At 34.5% G+C, this 19,666-nt stretch overlaps 1 protein-coding gene across 1 annotated transcript in view; it reads right to left on the bottom strand.

Annotated features, from left to right (window-relative positions):
- LOC123251912 (bifunctional heparan sulfate N-deacetylase/N-sulfotransferase 4) overlaps positions 1 to 19,666 on the bottom strand; it is a 349,513-nt gene that overhangs the window by 61,476 nt on the left and 268,371 nt on the right. Inside the window, exon 6 of the mRNA XM_044681239.1 lies at positions 15,295 to 15,477. Coding sequence (XP_044537174.1) covers positions 15,295 to 15,477 — 183 coding nt within the window. The remainder of the gene's footprint in view (positions 1 to 15,294; positions 15,478 to 19,666) is intronic.

Below are 19,666 nucleotides of genomic sequence, written 5' to 3'. Positions count from 1 at the left end.
AGCCTAAATTGGAATGTGCCTTGAACTATACACAGGAGGGTAAGTAAATAACTCAGCAGGTCCCAGTGGTTTTCCTGCCTCCATCACTAAGTGGCTTTAGGTAAGGAATTTTATATCTCTGTGCCTCTTCTGGGAAATTGTCAGGAAATATTAGAGTTATGTTGTCTACCTCACCAAAGTGACTAAGGGATCAATCAAAGGAAGGCATGAAAATTGAATTTATAGATCTTTTAGACATTAGGGTCATTTTAAAACTTCTTTCCCCTTTTAGCCCCACATCTAATATATAACCAAGTCTTGCTTATTCCTTCTTGACAATGGTTCTTGATACCATTTTTACAGCCATCAAGCCTAGTTAATGACTTCTTCATATCACAGCTAAATTGCTCTTAATAGTTTTCCAGAACCCTTCTCCCTGATCCACACATTTCCCTTCCCTATTACAGTCTACAAAGGACTAGAAGAACAATTTTCAAATGTCATATCTAAATACATCCCTCTTTCCTCAGAAGATCACAGTGGTTCCCTCCTAAATAGCATTTCCAAATCCAAAATCTGCCTCTTGATTTTCAGAGTACTTCATCATCTCTTTGACATGGCTTTAAATTCCATCTCCAATCTGACTCCAATCTACTTTGTCAGAACTTTCTTAATCTGTTTCCCATCTAAAATTCTGCATTGCAACCAAATTGAACTATTCTCTATGTCACCAACACATCCTGTTCTTTCCTAAGCCTATGCCTTTACATGCTAACCATGCTGTCTGGAATTAATCATTAAGCAAACATGGTCAAAGTTATGTTTATTAAAAGCTTCCAGTGCACCAGGCATTGGAGATACAAAGATAAAACCATAATATCCCTTACCCTCAAGGAACACACGTTTAAACCTGACAGAAAATGAGTACACATATAAATAGAAAGGAAATATATATGGAAAAGACAAGGTAGTTTCAGGATCAGTGAAGCCACTAGCAACTGAGGAGTGTATACTTTGTTGATTCCCAATTCTGATCTTCACCTATGGATATAATTTCTGTCCCTCAATTTGAAAACTCAAGTGTGATAACCCCAAAGGTAATGCTTTTGTTATTATCTGGAGGACATTAGAAGTAATATAGAAAATGTAGCAGGAAAAGGTTAGGGAGAAAGATCATGTTTTATGCTTCCACTGACTACCTCTGTATTTAGTATCATGGGGAGTGTATGAGAAGTAATTAATAAAAAATTCCCCAGCTGGACAATATACAAAAGCTATAGAAATGAGAATAAGTATTATCTCCAGTGGTGAAAAAAGATGAGAGTTGAAGGAGAAAGGATTTGGGGAACATAAAGAACACACTGTAACCAGAAATACTATGAGAATAACAAATAGAAGTATGGTAGTCATTTAAGAGACATAGACAATGAAAATTTGACCCAGAAAATTGGCCACTGTTGCCCTAAGCATGGGCTAGGGAAAGGAATGTCCCATCTCCAGAAGACTAGTACTGGTTCTTCCAATACACAAAGCTTCCTGAATGGGAAAGGATAGTTTGTTTCATGTTTCAACAAGACCTGGATTAAGTATTCCTTAGTTTAAATGTTATTTGTCTTTTTAAAGGCAGAGTGACAGTGACTTTGAAGGTAGAAAGACTAGTTTAAAGTTACTTTTTTATTACATACTAATTGTGTGATTCTAAGTTATTTAACTTTTCAGTGTTCTCTACAATTATTTAAGATGATAAATTATAGAAAAGGTGTTAACTTGCTTTGATAGTTTCTTTTTCATCTGATAGACCCCTAGCCTAATGAAATCACAGGTGTAGCCTTTATCTTATTTGTTTTTTATTGAGTCTATATTCACCTATCAAGAGAAGTAATAAGGGCATGGTAGACTGATCTTGGAGTTAGGAAGTTCTGGATTCAGTTCTTGCTTCTGATATATACCAGTCAGGGGTAAATTACATAATCTCTCAGTGCCCCCAGGTTACTCTCTAAGAGTCTGAATTACAAATGATTTTCTGATATGTATCATGCTTAGGAAATCTTGACCCTGAGAGTTTGGTACACTGAAAAGAATCATAGTTCTGGGGGGAAAAAGGTCAACAAACAATCTTCTGTTCTCTAAATAAATTTCCCAATTGGGTCTGCCTAAATAAGAAATTCTTGTTAGGAAAATTCAGTTGTAACAATTTTCAGGCTGAAGTATGTTATTGTCATTATCAATGAATAGATATTCATTGATATTCTGATAGATTATTCTGTTTTGCTATATTTTCTCTGTATGAAAATTAGGATACTTTGGAAGCTCATCAATGTAATTATCCATAGGTAATGGTGTTCTTAATTTGGGGACCTGTGATTTTTTTTTATGTTTTGTCTCTTTGTTTCATTATAATTGGTCTCTTTTGTAGTCCTTGATATTTTGTTGAATGTATTTAAAAACATGATTCTGAGAAGGTTCATAGTCTTCACTAGGCTGGCAAAATGGTTCATGACAGGAAAATAGATTAAGAACCTTTGCTTGAAGGGAACTGATACAGTTGAATTTGTAGACTTAAAAAATTAGGAACTAAATTTATAACTAAATAATTAAAATGATATTGCACAAAAGTTTGCAAAATGTAGTTAAGGGACCTACACAGGTTCTTGAAATGTTTTCAGGAACTCCATGAGGTGAAAACTATTTTCATAATAGTAGTCATTCATTTTAATTTCTAATATAATAAATATTTCAACCTCACCCAAATACATTTTTAAAAATGTCTCTGGGATTATGAATTATTTTGAAGAATGTAAAGGAATTATGAGACCAAAAAGTTTGGAGACCACTGATCTTAGCCAATTTAATCCCCTCCCCATCATCATCAATCAACTCAGCTATTAGAAGTAGAATCATAGAATATCAAAACTGGAAGAACCATTCTAGTCCAACCAATAACTCAGCAACATTACTAAAAAGTAATCATTTTCCTTTTGTTTGAAAACAACCAGGTTTTTTTCTAATGAAGCATTAATCTTTGAGGCAGCTCATTCTACTTTGTTTTGTTTTTTGCTATTATAAAGTTTTTTTTACCCCCTATATCAAACCAAAATTTATCCTACTACAAATTCTACACCTTGTTTCCTATTCTTCCCTCTGTGGCTAACAAAAACAATTTCTCTTCTTTAAGCCTTCTATATAACAGATTTCTCGGTGACTAAAGATGGCTAATATTCATGTAACTGGTCATTATTCCTTCCCCTCCCTTTTAAATTTATATTTTTCCATGGTTACATGATTCACAAGATAACCCCTCTTTCTCTTTCCTTCCCCCTCCTGAAGCTGACAAGCAGTTCCATTGGATTATACATGTATCATTGTTCAAAACCTATTTCCATGTTATTCATATTTGCAATAGAGTGATCTTTCAACATTAAAACCCTAATCATATCCCCAATTACACTACATGATTGATCATGTTTATCTTCTACATTTCTGCTCCCACATTTCTTTCTCTGGATGTAGATAGTGTTCTTTCTCATAAGTTCCTCTGGATTATTCTGGGTTATTGCATTGCTGCTAATAGAAAAGTCTATTACATTTGATTGTGCCATAGTCTATCAGTCTTTGTGTATTATGTTCTCCTGGTTCTGCTGCTTCTGCTTTGCATCAGTTCCTGGAAGTCTTTCCAGTTCACATGGAATTCCTCTAGTTCCTTATTCCTTTCAGCACAATAATATTCCTTTACCATAAGATACCACAATTTATTCAGCCATTCCTCAATCAATGGACACCCTGTCATTTTCCAATTTTTTGCCACCACTAATAATGCGACTACAAATATTTTTGTACAAGTCTTTTTCCTTATTATCTCTTTAGGGTACAAACCCAGCATTGGTATGACTGGATCAAAGAGCAAACATTCTTTTAAAACCCTTTGCACAAAATTCCAAATAGCCCTCCAAAATGGTTGGACCAATTCACAACTCTACCAGCAATGTATTAATGGCCCAATTTTGCCACATCTCCTCCAACATTTATCACTTTCCTTTGCTACCATATTGGTAGCTGGTTATTATCTCATGGAATAATAAGAATGTATTCCCTTTCTTGGAATACCCTATATTCTATACCATTCTTCTTGTTCTTCAAGGTCTAGTTCTACTATGAAAACTTCACACTGAATCCTCCATTTTTGATTTTCTATTGCAGCAGATATAGCCAGGATTGCACAGATGAGAACATCATTACTTATTTGTTAAAAAAATTGTATTTGCTTTTATCTGGCTACCTTCCTAAGGAAAAAGGACCATGTCATGTATTTCTTTTTTGTTCTCCACACTGCTAGTGAAGAGGATTCTTTATAAATATTTATTGATTGACATGTACTATATGACTTTGAACAAGTCACGTAACCTTTTGTTTTCTTAGTTTCTTCATTTATAAAATGGTGGGGTTGGACTAGATCAGCCTTACAATACATTTATTCATCATAATCCTAACATCCTATGATTTTTATAACAAAACTTACTAGCATAAAGTATCAGTCCATTTTAATTTCATGGATTTTTTGGTTGTCTCCTCTGACTATATGGAAGAATCCTAATGGAGATGAATGGTGCTCTTTACTGCTGATGTGAGATAGTGCTTATTCCCTCTATTTTAAGAGGCCAGTATGTTGTAGTGAAAAAGGGCTGGTTTTGAAGTCATAGGACTGAGTTCAAAACCCAGCTTTTATATTTACTTTTTGCATCACCTTGGACTGGTCCTCACTGGGTCTGTGATTCCTCATTTATGGGTTCAAGGAGGAGAAGGGTTGGCCTTGATGGCCCTTTTCAGCTCTTAATCTATGATCCTACAATTCATTCTGACCCTTTGGAAAAATCTGATGGAGCATGTCTTGGAAAAAGAACTTGTCAATTAAACAATATTATAAACCTGAATGTATCATATAGGCATGTTTTATTTGTAAGACAACCATGGTACATAGTGCCTAGAGAACTGGGATTTGAGAAAGAGAAGTCCTGCCTCTGAAATACACTGGATAGGTTCCTGTTGACAGATTACTTAACTTCTCAGTATTCCAAGTATTTATTTAATATGATTAAGATGATACATTTCAAGGACCTGTGATGATCTGCATCAGTAAAAGGAATTTCTCCTCCTGGAGTTTTCTATATTTGTCATATCAGTTATATTTATTTCATGAAAATGTATAGGTATATATACATCAGTATTTATTAAATCATTCAATGAATGTTTATGTAAGTCAAAAAAGTCAACATTTTTTCGTATGTTTGTCATTTCAAGCTACCTTCAAGATGCCATTTGTCCTCTATGGACTAAAGCATAAACTATAATAATAGAAAACACCTAAATTCAGATGTGTACTGACACATGTTTGACAACTGTCTCTCCACCTCCAAAAATGTATAAAATATATAATAAAATTCCAAGTTTAATCTGTTATTTACATTTCTTTATTACTTTCTTAAGTCTTAAAAATCAACAAAATAATAAAATCGAACCTTGATTTGTAGCATCTTCTAATTTCTAAGGTGTAAATTTAATAATTGATTCTGTTTATCTCTTTCAAATTGGCTCCAGTCACCCCTGCCTACAGGCAACTGACAAACTATTATTCAATTTCCTACCTCTTTATTTCTGGAGAACCAAGCATAAGAAAAGCAGAATGAGACTTTCTTTACTTATTCCCCTGACTACAATGGCAGTCAGGAAGACATATCCTATTTGGCAAATTCATAGATAGTAAATCTAACTATGGATGAAATCTGAGAATGAACAAACATAAAGTAGCTAGGTGATTCAGTGAATAGAAAATAGATTTAGATTTAGGGAGATTTGATTCAGATGCAGGCTCAAACACTAGCATTGTGATCTTTGAACAAACCACTTCATCTTTCTTGGCCTCAGTTTCCTTATCTGCAAATTGGATTTAATAATAGTACCTTCTTGCCAGGATTATTATGAGAATCAAAGAGACAGTTGCCAATCTTAAAGCATCATTTTCCAGCAGTTATTATTTGTGATTGCTGGACAACTTAAGAATACTGATAAGGCAATGTAGAATAATTCTGATGTTCCAACAGCTCCAGGTATGTGTTGGATGAAACTAAAAACAGTTTGAAAAACTCAAACTGCATGTTTTGTATTGAAATGAATTATCTACTAGAATAATTTTGAAAGTCTATTAAAAACTCTTAATAGACCAAGAGGACCTGATAAAATCAGCATAAGCTCCCCACTTACATAAGAGAGAACTGAAGATGCCCAGCTACTGGAGGGGTGGTTGTGGACATACAATTAGTATTTGTTTTCTTGATAAACTTTAAAAGAAGTCTGATTATTGTTATACTTACCCAAAGTTGGTGCTGGGCCAGATATTCACATTACACTTTCAGATTAGGTGACAAAGCAGCTTCAAATATATGGTAGTTGGTGCTAATTAAAATTTACATAAGTCACCAAGAGAAATAAAAGCAAAATAAATGGAGGGTATCCTTGGGCACCTTTCCTTTCTGTTTGTGGTAATGTAAAAAAAAAGCAAAAGTGTGAATTGAAAACCTAAAGAAAAATAACAGTTTACTCACTCTTTTCCCCCCCAAAACCTTTGTCATGGAGAAGTTGCTTTTATGCTTAGATAGGAGGGAAACCAACTGAGACAGTAAACTGAAGGACCTTTTTGCCTACATTGCTGGAGATATAAAGGTGTAGGGTGGTAAAAGAAATGATTTACCATCATGATAGGTTAATAATTCTTCATTATTTGCAAAAATGAATCTAACTTCTGAAATAAGTCAATGATAACATTAACATGTATAGTCATTATAAATACATGTATAAATATATACCATACCCATCATATGTACATGTATCATGCATGTATGTATATATGTACAATATTTACTATGGGGCAGGCAATTAGCCTTTGGATGGAACATTGGTTGTGGATTCAGGAAGATCTGAATTAAAATCTAGCCTTAGACACTTACTAGCTTTGTGATCCTGGGCAAGTCACTTAACTTCTCCTTGCCTCCATTTTCTCATCTATAAAATGGAAGTCTTAATAACACTTGTTTCCAATTTACAGATCAATTATATTATATTTCTATAAATATATTTATATTTGCATATACATATTCATGTATCATATATTCTTACATATGTTTGTATATAATATAACATATAAATACTTGTAAAGCACTTAGCATATTGTCTAATAAATAATAAGTACTACATAAATGTTAGTTATCATTATTATTATTCCTGTAATTTAATTTTTATAGGAGATGTGCTCTAATAAAGGGCTGATGTGTTTCTGCTTTGAAACTTTTGGTCTTAGAGTTGTTTAAGACACCCAGAAAAATGAGAGAGCTGCCCCTGTCACACAATACATAAATATCAGAGGCAAGACTATTCATAACAAAATCATGTAAAAGGAAATGATGGTCAGGAAAATAATGAAACAAAAACAATAAAAATACTTCATCTTGATCAATATGCTTTTGTCTTTCTTGAATAATAATACTGTGTAGACATTTCTAATTTTAAAAAATCAGTGGGTCTTCATGGAGGGCTAAGCAGATTAAGTTGTGGGCATGTCATTGACTATTACTATATCTTAAGAGATGAGAAATTTGAGAAATTCAATGAAACATAGAAGACATATAAACTGATGCAGATTGAAGCAAGCAGAGTCAGGAGAAGAATATATGCAATGACTATAATTGTGTAAGTGGAAAGAACAAAAAATTAAAGTGAAGATTGAGTAATTATAATGACCTCTAATGGCCTTGGAGAAGAGAGGAAGAAATGTACACTTCCCTTTTTTGATTGCAGAAGTGAGGGGCTTAAGGTATGAAATGGTATATCTCTATAGGGATATAGATATATAGATAATATAGATCCAATATAGATATGCTTTTAGCATGGTCCATGTGTTTGTTGATTTTCTTATACTTTTTTTCCTTTGTTATAATGGAAGGATCACAGTGGGAGCTAGATGGAAATGACAGTGATTTTTAAAAAGACATTAAAAAATAATAGGTGTTCAGAAATATCTCTGAGCAATGCCTCCATTCCTACCTGAAGTCCCTTCTCTGAGCATGTCTCTTTTTGAAGGCATGACCCTTTTTCCCCCCAAAATTCTCTTTTTTATTAAGGTTTCCTTAATTTCAGCTGATTTTCATGACTTCCTAAGGAATCATCTGCATTCAAGCATTACATACATGTATATAAAAGAAACATACATATATAAACATATATGACTACATATGTATGCAGACATATCTGCATATACACATGTGTATGTATCCATGATCACATCTTTGCCCAAATACATATATGAACACACACTCACACACATATTTTTATCTGTTTATGTTTTAATTTTAGACAGACATATTCCTTTCATTATATGAGAATAGTCTGCCTTCTAAAACAGCTTATAAGCTTCCCTGGAGGTACTTTCCAACCATCTCTTCTATTTCTTTTATATTTATTTCTTGCCTTTAGCACTGAGTCCTGTACCCAAGATGCACATTGTTGTCACCTGCAGTTACCACTGGCTATTGACTCACTGTCTCTTTTAGGAATACCTTAAATGGAGAGAGGGTCAAGATTTATCCCTGTGGCTAATTCCCTTTGCTTATACATAATAGATTTAAAAGCAAATTATAATTAATTTGTTTCTTGCTATTTAAAAATGGGAGTCATTTCTTAAGATCCCAGAAACAGATGGGTGATAAGAATTGATTTCTCACCAACAATTTATTCATTTACAATTTTTATGTGGCTTAACAATACCTCAGCTGGGTAGAGTTATATGGTGCCTGGAGGAAAGAAAAAAAAAAACTCTACATTTCTAGATCCTCAGTAAGTAAGGCAACTAGCTCAACAAACTTATTGAATACATAATACACAACAGGTACTGTGCTAAGTGCTGGAAAGACAGACTCTGTCCTCAAAGAGTTTACATTCTAATGGAACCCATGCTCGTGATGCAGTGGATAGAGCTCTGTACTTAAAATCAGGAAGACCCGAGTTCAAATTCTGCCTCAGATACTTCCTAACTGTATAACCCTGTGCAAGTCTGTTTGCTTCAGTTTTTTTTTAAATTTATAATGGGGTTATTGAAAACAGCTACCTCCTATAGATAATATTTGAAAAGCACTCAATAAAGGAGTTGGCATGCGGTAAGCACTATTATAATTGCTTATTCCCCCAATTTTGCAAGTGAGGAAACTGAGGCTCAAAGAGACTATTAAGTGGTTTGGTCTGACTGTCTGTTTCTGTCTCTCTCATTCTCTGTCTCTATTTCTGTCTCTGTCTCTCATTCTGGCTCTCTGGCTCTCTGTCTCTCTGTCTCTCTGTGTCTGTCTGTCTCTGTCTGTCTGTCTGTCTCTCTCTCTCTCTCTCTCTCCCTCATCTAGCTTCCTCCAGTATGATCTCTTAAGGAACATACATTCAGAGGACTACAGATTTAGAGCTGAAAGGAGACTCAGGAGCAATCTAGACCAATCATTTGACTTTGTGGTCAAATGAACTGAGGTCCAAAGAGAGTGACTTGTCCAAGGTCACCCAAGAAATAAGTGTTCACAGAATCTGTGGTTTTGTATTAGCCTCAAATCAAGTGTCATACCTCATAAGAGGTCTGTGTTGGTATTTATAGTCTTAGACTTCTCCTCTGTCTTCTGCAAGTAATGATGTATATTTCCTGTTCCTTTATAGAAGTTCACTTAAGTAGAAGCTGGCAAAGAAGGCATATGGGTTAGTAATTATTGATATTTTCTGTCCCTGTACTATTTGGAGGCAGTGGATCACCCGTGTGTTCACTATTTTAAGAACTGATCTCTTATGCCCTCACGGTTGTGTCACCTCCACCATGGAACATATAAGTGTATCCTTTGTTTATTCCACTTGTTGATAGTGTCATTAGAACATCAGGTCGTGGGCATAGAGCTAGATGAGAGCAACCTATCAACTTACAGTGAGGAAAGTGAAGCACAAGGACATTTAAGTGACATATTCAAAGTCACACAGGTATCAAGTCAACATTTTTAATTTTAGTTCCATTTCTACCTTTTCATGGATTAGGAACTATGAATTTATACTCCAAATGTGGCGACTCCACTATCAATGTTAAAGAAAATTCAAGTTTGGAATTCCTGTGGACAAGCCTGTTTTACCATAATGTCATACAGGGGTCAGGATTTTTAATTGACTCTTTCTAGGTTCCACAGTATTTGCCCTCATGGGTCATAAATAAACATTTCTATAGCTCTAATTTTTTTTTCCTTTTAGCTACTAATTGTTCTTGCATTTCCATCCTTAAATGCCCAGTGGCTTCACTGAGTTTTTTTACCCATCTTTTCCTAACTTCCTTTGCTCTTTACTACTTATTGCTCTTTTATCTGGAATTTTTGCTCATAATGTTATACCAATTTCCAATATAAGATTTTATAAATATGCTTAGATTCTAGATCAGGATTGCCCTTGGCTACCAAGTCTCTCTGCTTGTCAAGGCTTTGCTACCATTTCCTGCTATTTATTGGCTCTCTTTACTATTAATTGTCTCTCTCTGTGGCAATTACTTCATATTTCTGCTTATTTCACTCTGATGCTATATTTTATTATATAGAGGCAGCTGTGGGTAGTAGAAATAGCTTTCAGATTGGAGTCAGAAAGGCTTGGTTCAAATCTTGCTTCTCACATTTACTAGTTATATGGCAATGGTTAAATCACAATCTCTTCGAGCCTTAGTCTCTTCATTTGTAATAATAATAATTTATAAACATCATAATGTTGCCATGAAGATTAAATGAGATCATATATGTATATATAAAATCTCACTTGATTATATCATATATTATATATATATGTATATATACTCTGATATGTGTGTATATATTTACATGTATTCATACACATATCTCCTTCGAATACTTTAAAGCACAATATGAATGCTAGTTACTATCATTATTTAATCTAGGTCCCAATTTATACAAGTAATGAAGGCCATGAAATGGATGCATTATTCAAATTTATACCATATATTTCCATTGGGCTGGAACCAGTTACCTTATTTTACATAATTATAACTTCAAATAAGTTGAATCTGAATGCATGCAACCACTTCAGGGGATTCATTATTTGCGTTAATTGGGACCTAGTTGTATTACAAAGCCACATTCCAATAAATGCAAAATTACAGAGTGCGACCTGAATGCTTTAGTGATAAATAAGTGCAAAAGTAACAAATAATTCATCTTACACCAAATATTTGTCCCTTTTCTATCAATAGTCTCTGTAGTAAATTATTTAGCTTCACTGTTTATTAATGTGTTTATCCTGAAACTATAGGGAATGATCACTAAGATTTTTTTTGATCTCTAATAATCTATGAGACGTTTGGGTAATGCAGTGGACAATACACTGGACTTAAAAGGGGCAGCTGGGTAGTTCAATGGATTGAGAGCCTGGCCTAAAGCTTGGAGGTCCTGGGTTTAAATCCTGCCTCAGACACTTCCTAGCTGGGTGACCTTGAGCAAGTCACTTAACCCCCATTGCCTAGCCCTTACTGCTCTTCTGTCTTGGAACCAATACACAATATTGCTTCTAAGATAGAAGGCAAGAATTATTTAAAAACAAACAAAAAAAAACACTGGACTTAGAGTCAGGAAGACCTCTGTCCACATCTAACTGCAGATATTTACCAGCTATGTGACTTTGAGCAAGTTACTTAAACTCCGTTTCCTCAGTTTTTTGAATTGTAAAATATCAATAATTATAGAACCTATGCCCCAGGCATGTCCCATCCAGGTCCCTTGACCTTCTTCGTCTTGGTTTCCTCATCTGTAAAATGAGCTAGAGAAGGAAATGGCAAAGCACTCCACAAAAAAGTAGACTGACATGTTCTCTCTGAGCAAGGTAAAATAGTTAACAGAGTTACTTTGAGGATCAAATGAGTACATATTTGTAAAACTAGTATAATGCTTTGTACATAATAGGCAATAAATGCTTGGTCCTTTCCCTTCATTCTATCACTATTCATCTATCCATCAATCCATCCAGCCATCTCTCTCTTTCTTTTCATCTCTCTCTCTCCACCTCTCTCTCTCTTTCTCTCTCTCTCTCTCTTTCTCTCTCTCTCTCTCTCACTCTTTTTTTCTCTCTCTCTTTCTCCCTAATCATCTGTCAAATCTGGCTTTAGATACTAATTAACTTGATCTTGGGCAAGTCACTTGACCTTCTTTGACTCAGTTTCCTCATTGTAAAATGAACTAGAGAAGGAAATGGCAAAGTACTCCACAAAAATGTAGACTGAGACATGTCCTTTCTCAGCAAAGTAACATTTATTAATAGGATACCAAACCTATTAATAAAGGGGTCAAAGACTTGCCTCAGTTTCTAGCCAGAGACCTCAAGCAAAAGGACAGCTCCCTTTTTATGGGTTTTTAGAAGCATAGAAGAAAGAACAGAACAGGTAAGTAACATTAGGGATTGAGGACAACACGATTGGTTATATAGCTGAAGGCATGGGAACAATATAATTACTTAAAGGTAAGAAATAAACAATCCCCTCTGTCCTTCTTGTGACTGAGAAATGTTCATGATTTGAGTTCATCTGCAAGGTCAGACTCCTTTGGCTAGCAAACTAGACAGTCTTGAAGGATAGCTTTTTGGTGTAAAGATATAAGAGTGCATCTCCCCCCAAAAAACATCTGAATCTCTTGAGGCAAGAATAGAACAGCAATTAGCAAGAGAACTGATATTCTAAACCTAACTCATTATAGTTTGGCTGCATTTTGAACTAAGTTCAAGATACAAAGAACCATAACTTAAGCAATTATAGGACAAAATCAGTTAATTGTAAATAAGATCAATGAAAAATGATGCAGGATCAATTTTAATCTTCTCTCTAGAAAATTCTAAATGGGGTTACGGAGAGTCAGACACAAAAGCAAATAACTCAATAAAGCAACAAACATTTAAAGAATGGCACTGGGCATTGTATTAATGATCATTAATTGATTAATCAAATATGTATCACACAAATACCATATACTAACCATCAAGGTCTTGACAGAAGTCTATTTTAAATTCAATTTTTATTTTGTGCTGAAATGGACTAAAAAGGCAATTTCCCTAAGAAATGATAAGGTCTATGAAAGCAAGAATCACCTTTTATATATCATTGTATTTCTAAGTTCCTAGACTTAGTGCTTCCCTTTATGACGATAAATAAATGGATTCCTGGCTGATATAACTGATGGGAAGTAGCCTATCATGGGGAAAATGGTAAATGGATTGCACTAATGATTATGATAATATAATAATTTATGACAATAGGAATAATAATGATGTTTTGTCAGACTGGCATAAAGGAGGCATGTTTATACCCTTACTTTGCTACCTAATTTATCTATATTGGTTGTATCTTCATCTATATCATATCCATTACCCAGAGGGTATCCTAAGAGTCTGTTTTACACCTTTTCCTCTCTATATTTTTTATAGTCACCCAACTATTCAATAAATTCCAGTGGTTCTTTCTAATCTCCAGGATCTAGCAAAAAATCCTTTGGTGGACTTATAAAGCTCTTCCCTACTTGGCCCCCTTCCTGACTTCCTAATTATTTACTCTTTTTTCTCCTCGCTAAACTGGTTTTGTCCCATACTTAGAATTTGTTGTTCAGTCTTTTCAGTTGTGTCTGATTCTTCATGACACTATGTGGGGTTTTCTTGGAAGAGATACTGGAGGGGTATAAAATCAACCTTATAAAATTTCTTGCTACCTTTAAGACTCTACCACCTGGCTTTTCTCATTCTCCCAGTTGATAGTACTATCCCTTCTAAGGCTACCTTCCATTGACTATATTTCCTTCATTGGTTACCTTCACTAACTCTGTATTTACTTAATATGTACTGACCTATGGATATGGTGCCTCTCCCATTATAATGTAAATTCCATGAGGGCAGAGATTTTTTTATTTTTTTGAGGTAGAAGAGTTCCAGGTTTTCAGTTTAGTGTCTAACTCATAATAGCCATTTAATAAGTGTATGTTGATTTATTTATCAGTTATTTAACTTCTATAGATCTCAGTTTTCCCATATGTACAATGAGTACAAACAAGATAACCTATAAGGTTGCTTTAAACTTTTAATCCATGTTCCTATGAATAATGACAATAGTAATAACAGCATTTTATGTAGCATCTTAACTTTTACAAATAAACCCACTACTGTTTGTTCTTGGCTTTAGTTTATGATTGCACATTCCCAAAAGCTATTCCTTCTATAGACCACAGACACGGTCATTGGTTATTCTCCATGTCTGGAAAAGTATCCTTCCTTATATCTGCCTCTTGAATTTCTTCAAGTCTCAGCTAAAATTCCATCTAAGAGTAGCCTTTATTGATAGCTCTTAATGCTAGTGCCTTCCCTCTATTGATTTTTTCCAAATTATTGCCCATGCATGTGTGTATATGTGTATTTTGTTGTTTTGTATGTAGTTGCTTCTTCCATTAGACTATGATCTTGAAAGCAGGACTTCTGTCGTTCTCTTTATCCTCAGTGTTTCCACAATTCTTGACATGTGATAGGTGTTTAATAAATGCTTACTGACTGATTAAATGACTGAGAGAAAGAAACTCGAAAATGGCCCATTCATAGTGACTGCACACTAATGAGAATACTACTTCTGTACTGACTGCTAAGTGGGGGAACCTCCCAATCAGCTCTTATTGATTCTATCAGTTACTCTCATCCAATGAATCAAGAACATAAAAGCAGGTGAGCTGTCTCCCAGATAAACAGTAAAGTCAACAACAGATATGGTTTAGTCAAGCAGTCTCCATGAGGAAGAATACTATTTATAAAGTCTAACTACAACGTTTGGGGATAATCTTATACCTGACAAATTTCTCTGTTTTTGATGACTCTATTCCTATTTCCTCTCCTTACATTTGAAGAAAACTAGACATATGATAAAGACACTAAGTGCAAAGTGCCACAGGGATAGAGTTGCCATTGGTTAGTGTTTTTAGAAGGCTCCCTCTGCTTCTCCTTAGTTTAATGGTTAGTTATAAAGTTTGGAGAATATGGTGGCTCTTTCTTGTCATTCTCCCAGAATACTGCCTGCCCATAGGCATTCCAACCATTTCACTGATTCATTTTGCTTACAACATCCGAAAGCCACACTGACTGTGTCAGGCAAGAAGATGAAATTTGACTAAAAGAAAGACTTAGGATTTTTTTGTGCTTTTCACAAATTTGTGTGCCCCTTTCCAGTGAAACATTTGTTGTTACCTGCCAGAGAGGATCTTTCTGCTCTGGGAAGAGCTCAAAGTACTTGTGAGCCAGCTGCACTGGAGGCAGAGTCTGTAGTCTCAGGTTAGTCCAGCTTTGCACAAAGTTGGCCAAGTTCACAAAGGTATATAACCCCAGGCGGTCGTTCCCGTAGTTGGACAAATGGGTCATGAATATGCTGATCTGAAAGAAAATTTCAAAGATCAGAAAATATTAGATGTTGAAATCCCCAAAGGTGGCAGGGAATTCTCTTGAGGGATTATCTTTGTGATTCCTTGGGGAAGGAGGCAGATTACTAATAGCAAGTTCTGGAATAAGAAAATTTGAATTCTATTGCCAGCTTGATCCATTACTTACGACACTAAACATACTGCAAATCTTTATTGTTTTTCTCATTTGTTTAAGGGTACTGTGATATCCTTCATATTGGTCTGATTGATTTTACAAGAAATTTAATCACCAAATAATCCTTTTCAAAACTAGGGAAGCTTTAGTTTCACTTGTCCTTTGGACAGGGATAACTAATCTAGATTCTCCCTAACAGATCATTGCAGAAAAATCACTGGCTTTGGATTTAGAGAACCTGGTTGGAAATTCTAGCTCTGGTACTAGGTGACCTTGGAAAAATGTCATGATCTCCCTCAGCTTTAGTTTCCTCATTTGTAAAAGGAGGAAACTGTACTAGATGATCTCTGAGATGCCTTTTAGCTAAAGAACTCTGATGTCATGTATCCATAAGACGAGTCTAGAACTGGACTCGTCTCTGGGGAGAGTAGAATACAGCCTCCTGTGTAATTTGCTTTTGTTTAGCCTCTGGCATATTTTCTACATAATCTCATTTTTCCTGAAGAAAAAGGAATATTTCTCATCTTACAATCTTCAAAATTAAATTCAGAATTTGCCTCAAACTAGTTACATTTCAGACAAACACAACAACATAGTCTCTGATATATTTAGTATCCTCTTTCTATCACTCACACCTCAATTCCAAATTCAGAATTTCATACTAGTTACTGGTCCTATTACTCAGGCTTTCTTGAACAAAGACTAAAGATGGAATTCATTCAATGAAAACTACACAATATAGAGCTCTCCCCTCCAAAAATCTGCTACAATTTAATATGCAACATAATGGCATCAAGGAGTTGTTTAAATTTATGAATTTTTAAATAAGAAATTTTATAAACAAAATAAAGCTTTGACTTAGAAATAAGAAAATCATAGCAATTAAGATGAAATATACAACACTGATCTAAATTATAATCATAATTCCTAACAAAGAGAAATTGATCTGAAACTTGGGCAACTTTTCAATTATTTTCTGTGTTTTGTTCTTAAGCTTAAATTATTTTATATATAAACCCTGGTTATTTCTCTCAACCCTGAGATATTTAGAATCATGAATATTTTATAGCAACCTAAATGTTGCTGTTAGTAGAGAGTTTTTGGTCCATTGAGGGGAGAAAATATGATATGAGCAAAATAACCAGATGTTATAGAAAAATGTGATGCCTGTGATTGATTACATGCAGAGTAAATTCATGTATAGAAGGTTAAGGACTCTTTGAAAAGGATTTCATTTTTTTTAAAGACTACCCAATCATGGGACTATTCTAATGAGATTTTAAAGTTTCTCTTGAAAATTTGACATGAGGTTACAATTATTGAACTTTCAATAAGATCTATGGCCACAAACATACTTTGTATGATATGAATTCACTCATAAAAGAGACTCAACTATAGCTCTGTGTGAGTTGTTAAATGCCAAAATTCAAACATGAGAAATATATTAAAATTGAACTTGAGTTATACCAAGGCAATTAAGCAAATGGTTGACTTATTTTGATTTTATGCATAGAGAACATTATCAAATTAAGTCAAGAACTATTTACTAAGTGCTTGCAATGTGCCAGGAACTTTGTGTAAAGGCTATTTTTTTCTGCAAGCTTTATACTGAACTACTTAGGCAGATTCATGGCAAAGAGAATCATTAAAAGTAATGGGAGCAACTTACTTATCCACGTCAATATGAAACAATATATATTTTTACTATCTTTTAAGTGGGATCCTGCATTGTTGATATCCCTACTCCAAAGAGTTGTTTTGTTTTTTAATATCTGAAGCAGGAGTGTCTTTCTCATAACCCTTACTTTCCTTTCAAGCAGAAGACAAATAGCAGCTGGGGGAGGGAAGGGGAAAACCTGCTTTAAAGTGTTATCTTGGCAACATATATTTTTCCATTTTAAAATTGACATGGCAGAAGATAAATTATTTCTGAAAGCTTAAATAAAAACTTTCAAGACCATATAAAATTATGGTATCCCAAAGAGGCTATCACTGATAGACTGCAAATTTCTCCTAGAAGGTATTATCACTCTTATCTTATTTCCAGTCCATTTTCTCCCTGTGGTGTAATCATAGATTCTTATTCTAAAGGTTAAGAGGTAAGTCGCTTTTTGTGCAGAATAATTTTAAACCAACTGGTTAGATAGAAAGTTAAATCCCTTTTCTGAAATGTTAGTTGATTAACTATTGTTAATTGAAATCTACAGGACACTACAGGAAAACAGTTGATCCATTCAGGATTTGGATGGTACTATCTTTTAAAATGCTGGCCAATCAATAGCTGCTCTTTTAGTTCATTAGGTTAATTTCATAGTTTCCAGAATATAATATGATAGCAAGAGTTGGTAACTGCCATTGTCATCATGAGAACTCCTTTGTAGTTATTACAAAATAATATGCAGCTGATATCAGCAAGTATGCATTTAACTCATCACTACTGTAATGAAAAACAAGCCATTCTAAGCAGTGGGTTTTGGGGTAATTATAATACCCTGGGAATGAAGATATTGTAAGACACCAGGCTATAAGCTGAATCACTGAAACCCTGCTGAAGTTAATAATGTCCTAGAAATCTACGCCTTCATGATGGCAATGTGACTTTCAAATGGAATGTTTGATGATACATATGGAGTGTGAAAGGCTGACCGAAGAACAAACTAAAAACTACTTCACATTTGTATTGGGAAAATTATTTTTATAGTCTAGACAGGAAGATGCTATCATTTCATAAGAATGGTCTTATGGGTCTTTTTTTAAAGAGTCTGGTTCAAACTTTCTAAATGTGAGTCATTTTTTATAGATAGGAATTTCCTTGAGAAATAAGCTTAGATGTATCAAAGAAAATAGTAGAAATGGTACAGTTAGAGTTGGAGATCAGCGTGTGAAAGGAGGATAGAATATTGAAATTTTACATGGCTTTAAGAAGAGCAATGCCAATACATTAGAATATCCCTTTGCTGAAATTTTTTTTAAAAAAATTCGATGGTCACATAATTGCAATCACTGTCATATATCACTGCAATGGGGTGGCATGTGTCTGTGTCTGTCAGGAAAAATTAATGCAAGTACATTGGTGAATTGACGACACTTTAAGAAAAAAATCTGCAAACACAGCTTAACTGTGCACACATGGTTTGCTAAAAGCATCTAATTTGCAGACAGAGCATTTTAGTTTGTCTGGCTAGACAAATGGATTCACTTTTAAAACTAATGTAGACAACATGGGGAGGACAAGACATTGTGAACAGACATGCTTGGGTTCAAGACAAACAGTGCAATAAGATATGGAATATGGGAGAGTTAGCTGATTAATTTTCACTATCTTTCACCAATCTGAAGTAAATCACTTCATTCTCACACAATTATGCCCCTTTACTTTCTTTGGGAGTTTGGCCATGTGTGTTTCTGTTTTTATCACTATGTTATTAAGACAGGATACAAATGGCCTGGCTTTAGTACTCCCAAAGGTAGCATATGCATGGAAAAAATAGAAATGTGTTACATAGATGCTGCTATGTTATAGATGTAACTCATCGGTCCTTTTGTAAGAATCAGGAGGGCCATACTTACACTTGACATATGTCAGCTTAGAAAAAAGTTACTAATTCAACCACAGGGAGGTTTCATCTTTCACATGAAAAATCCAGACATCTAGTCCAATGGCCCAGAAAATGATATGAGGCACTACCAACCACTGACAAGCTTTATTTCACCTTCACCCAGTATTAGACTGACCTGGGACCCTTTGTTATTGTCAGGTATATCTCTCTGTCAGTTTTTCTCCTCTCCTTGGTAAATCTTTGTGTGTCCACCAAAAGACATACACTGGGTCTCTTAATGTGCTCAACGACAAGCTTTAGTTTAAAAAAATGAAAGCGAAATTTATTTTCAATTATATAAAAAATTCAGAAAACTTACATAACGGCATGCATCCTAATTTCTTACTACAATATCAACATGGCTTTTAGCTGACTTCTCTTCATGCATAACCTTAGATAAATCCTACACTGTAGAAAGAAAAAGAAGA

This window comes from Gracilinanus agilis, chromosome 6, assembly GCF_016433145.1.
Source record: "Gracilinanus agilis isolate LMUSP501 chromosome 6, AgileGrace, whole genome shotgun sequence".
In the NCBI taxonomy this organism is placed as follows: domain Eukaryota; kingdom Metazoa; phylum Chordata; class Mammalia; order Didelphimorphia; family Didelphidae; genus Gracilinanus; species Gracilinanus agilis.
The sequence above is the reverse complement of the archived record's forward strand: the minus strand, read 5'-3'. Positions and strand labels throughout refer to the sequence as shown.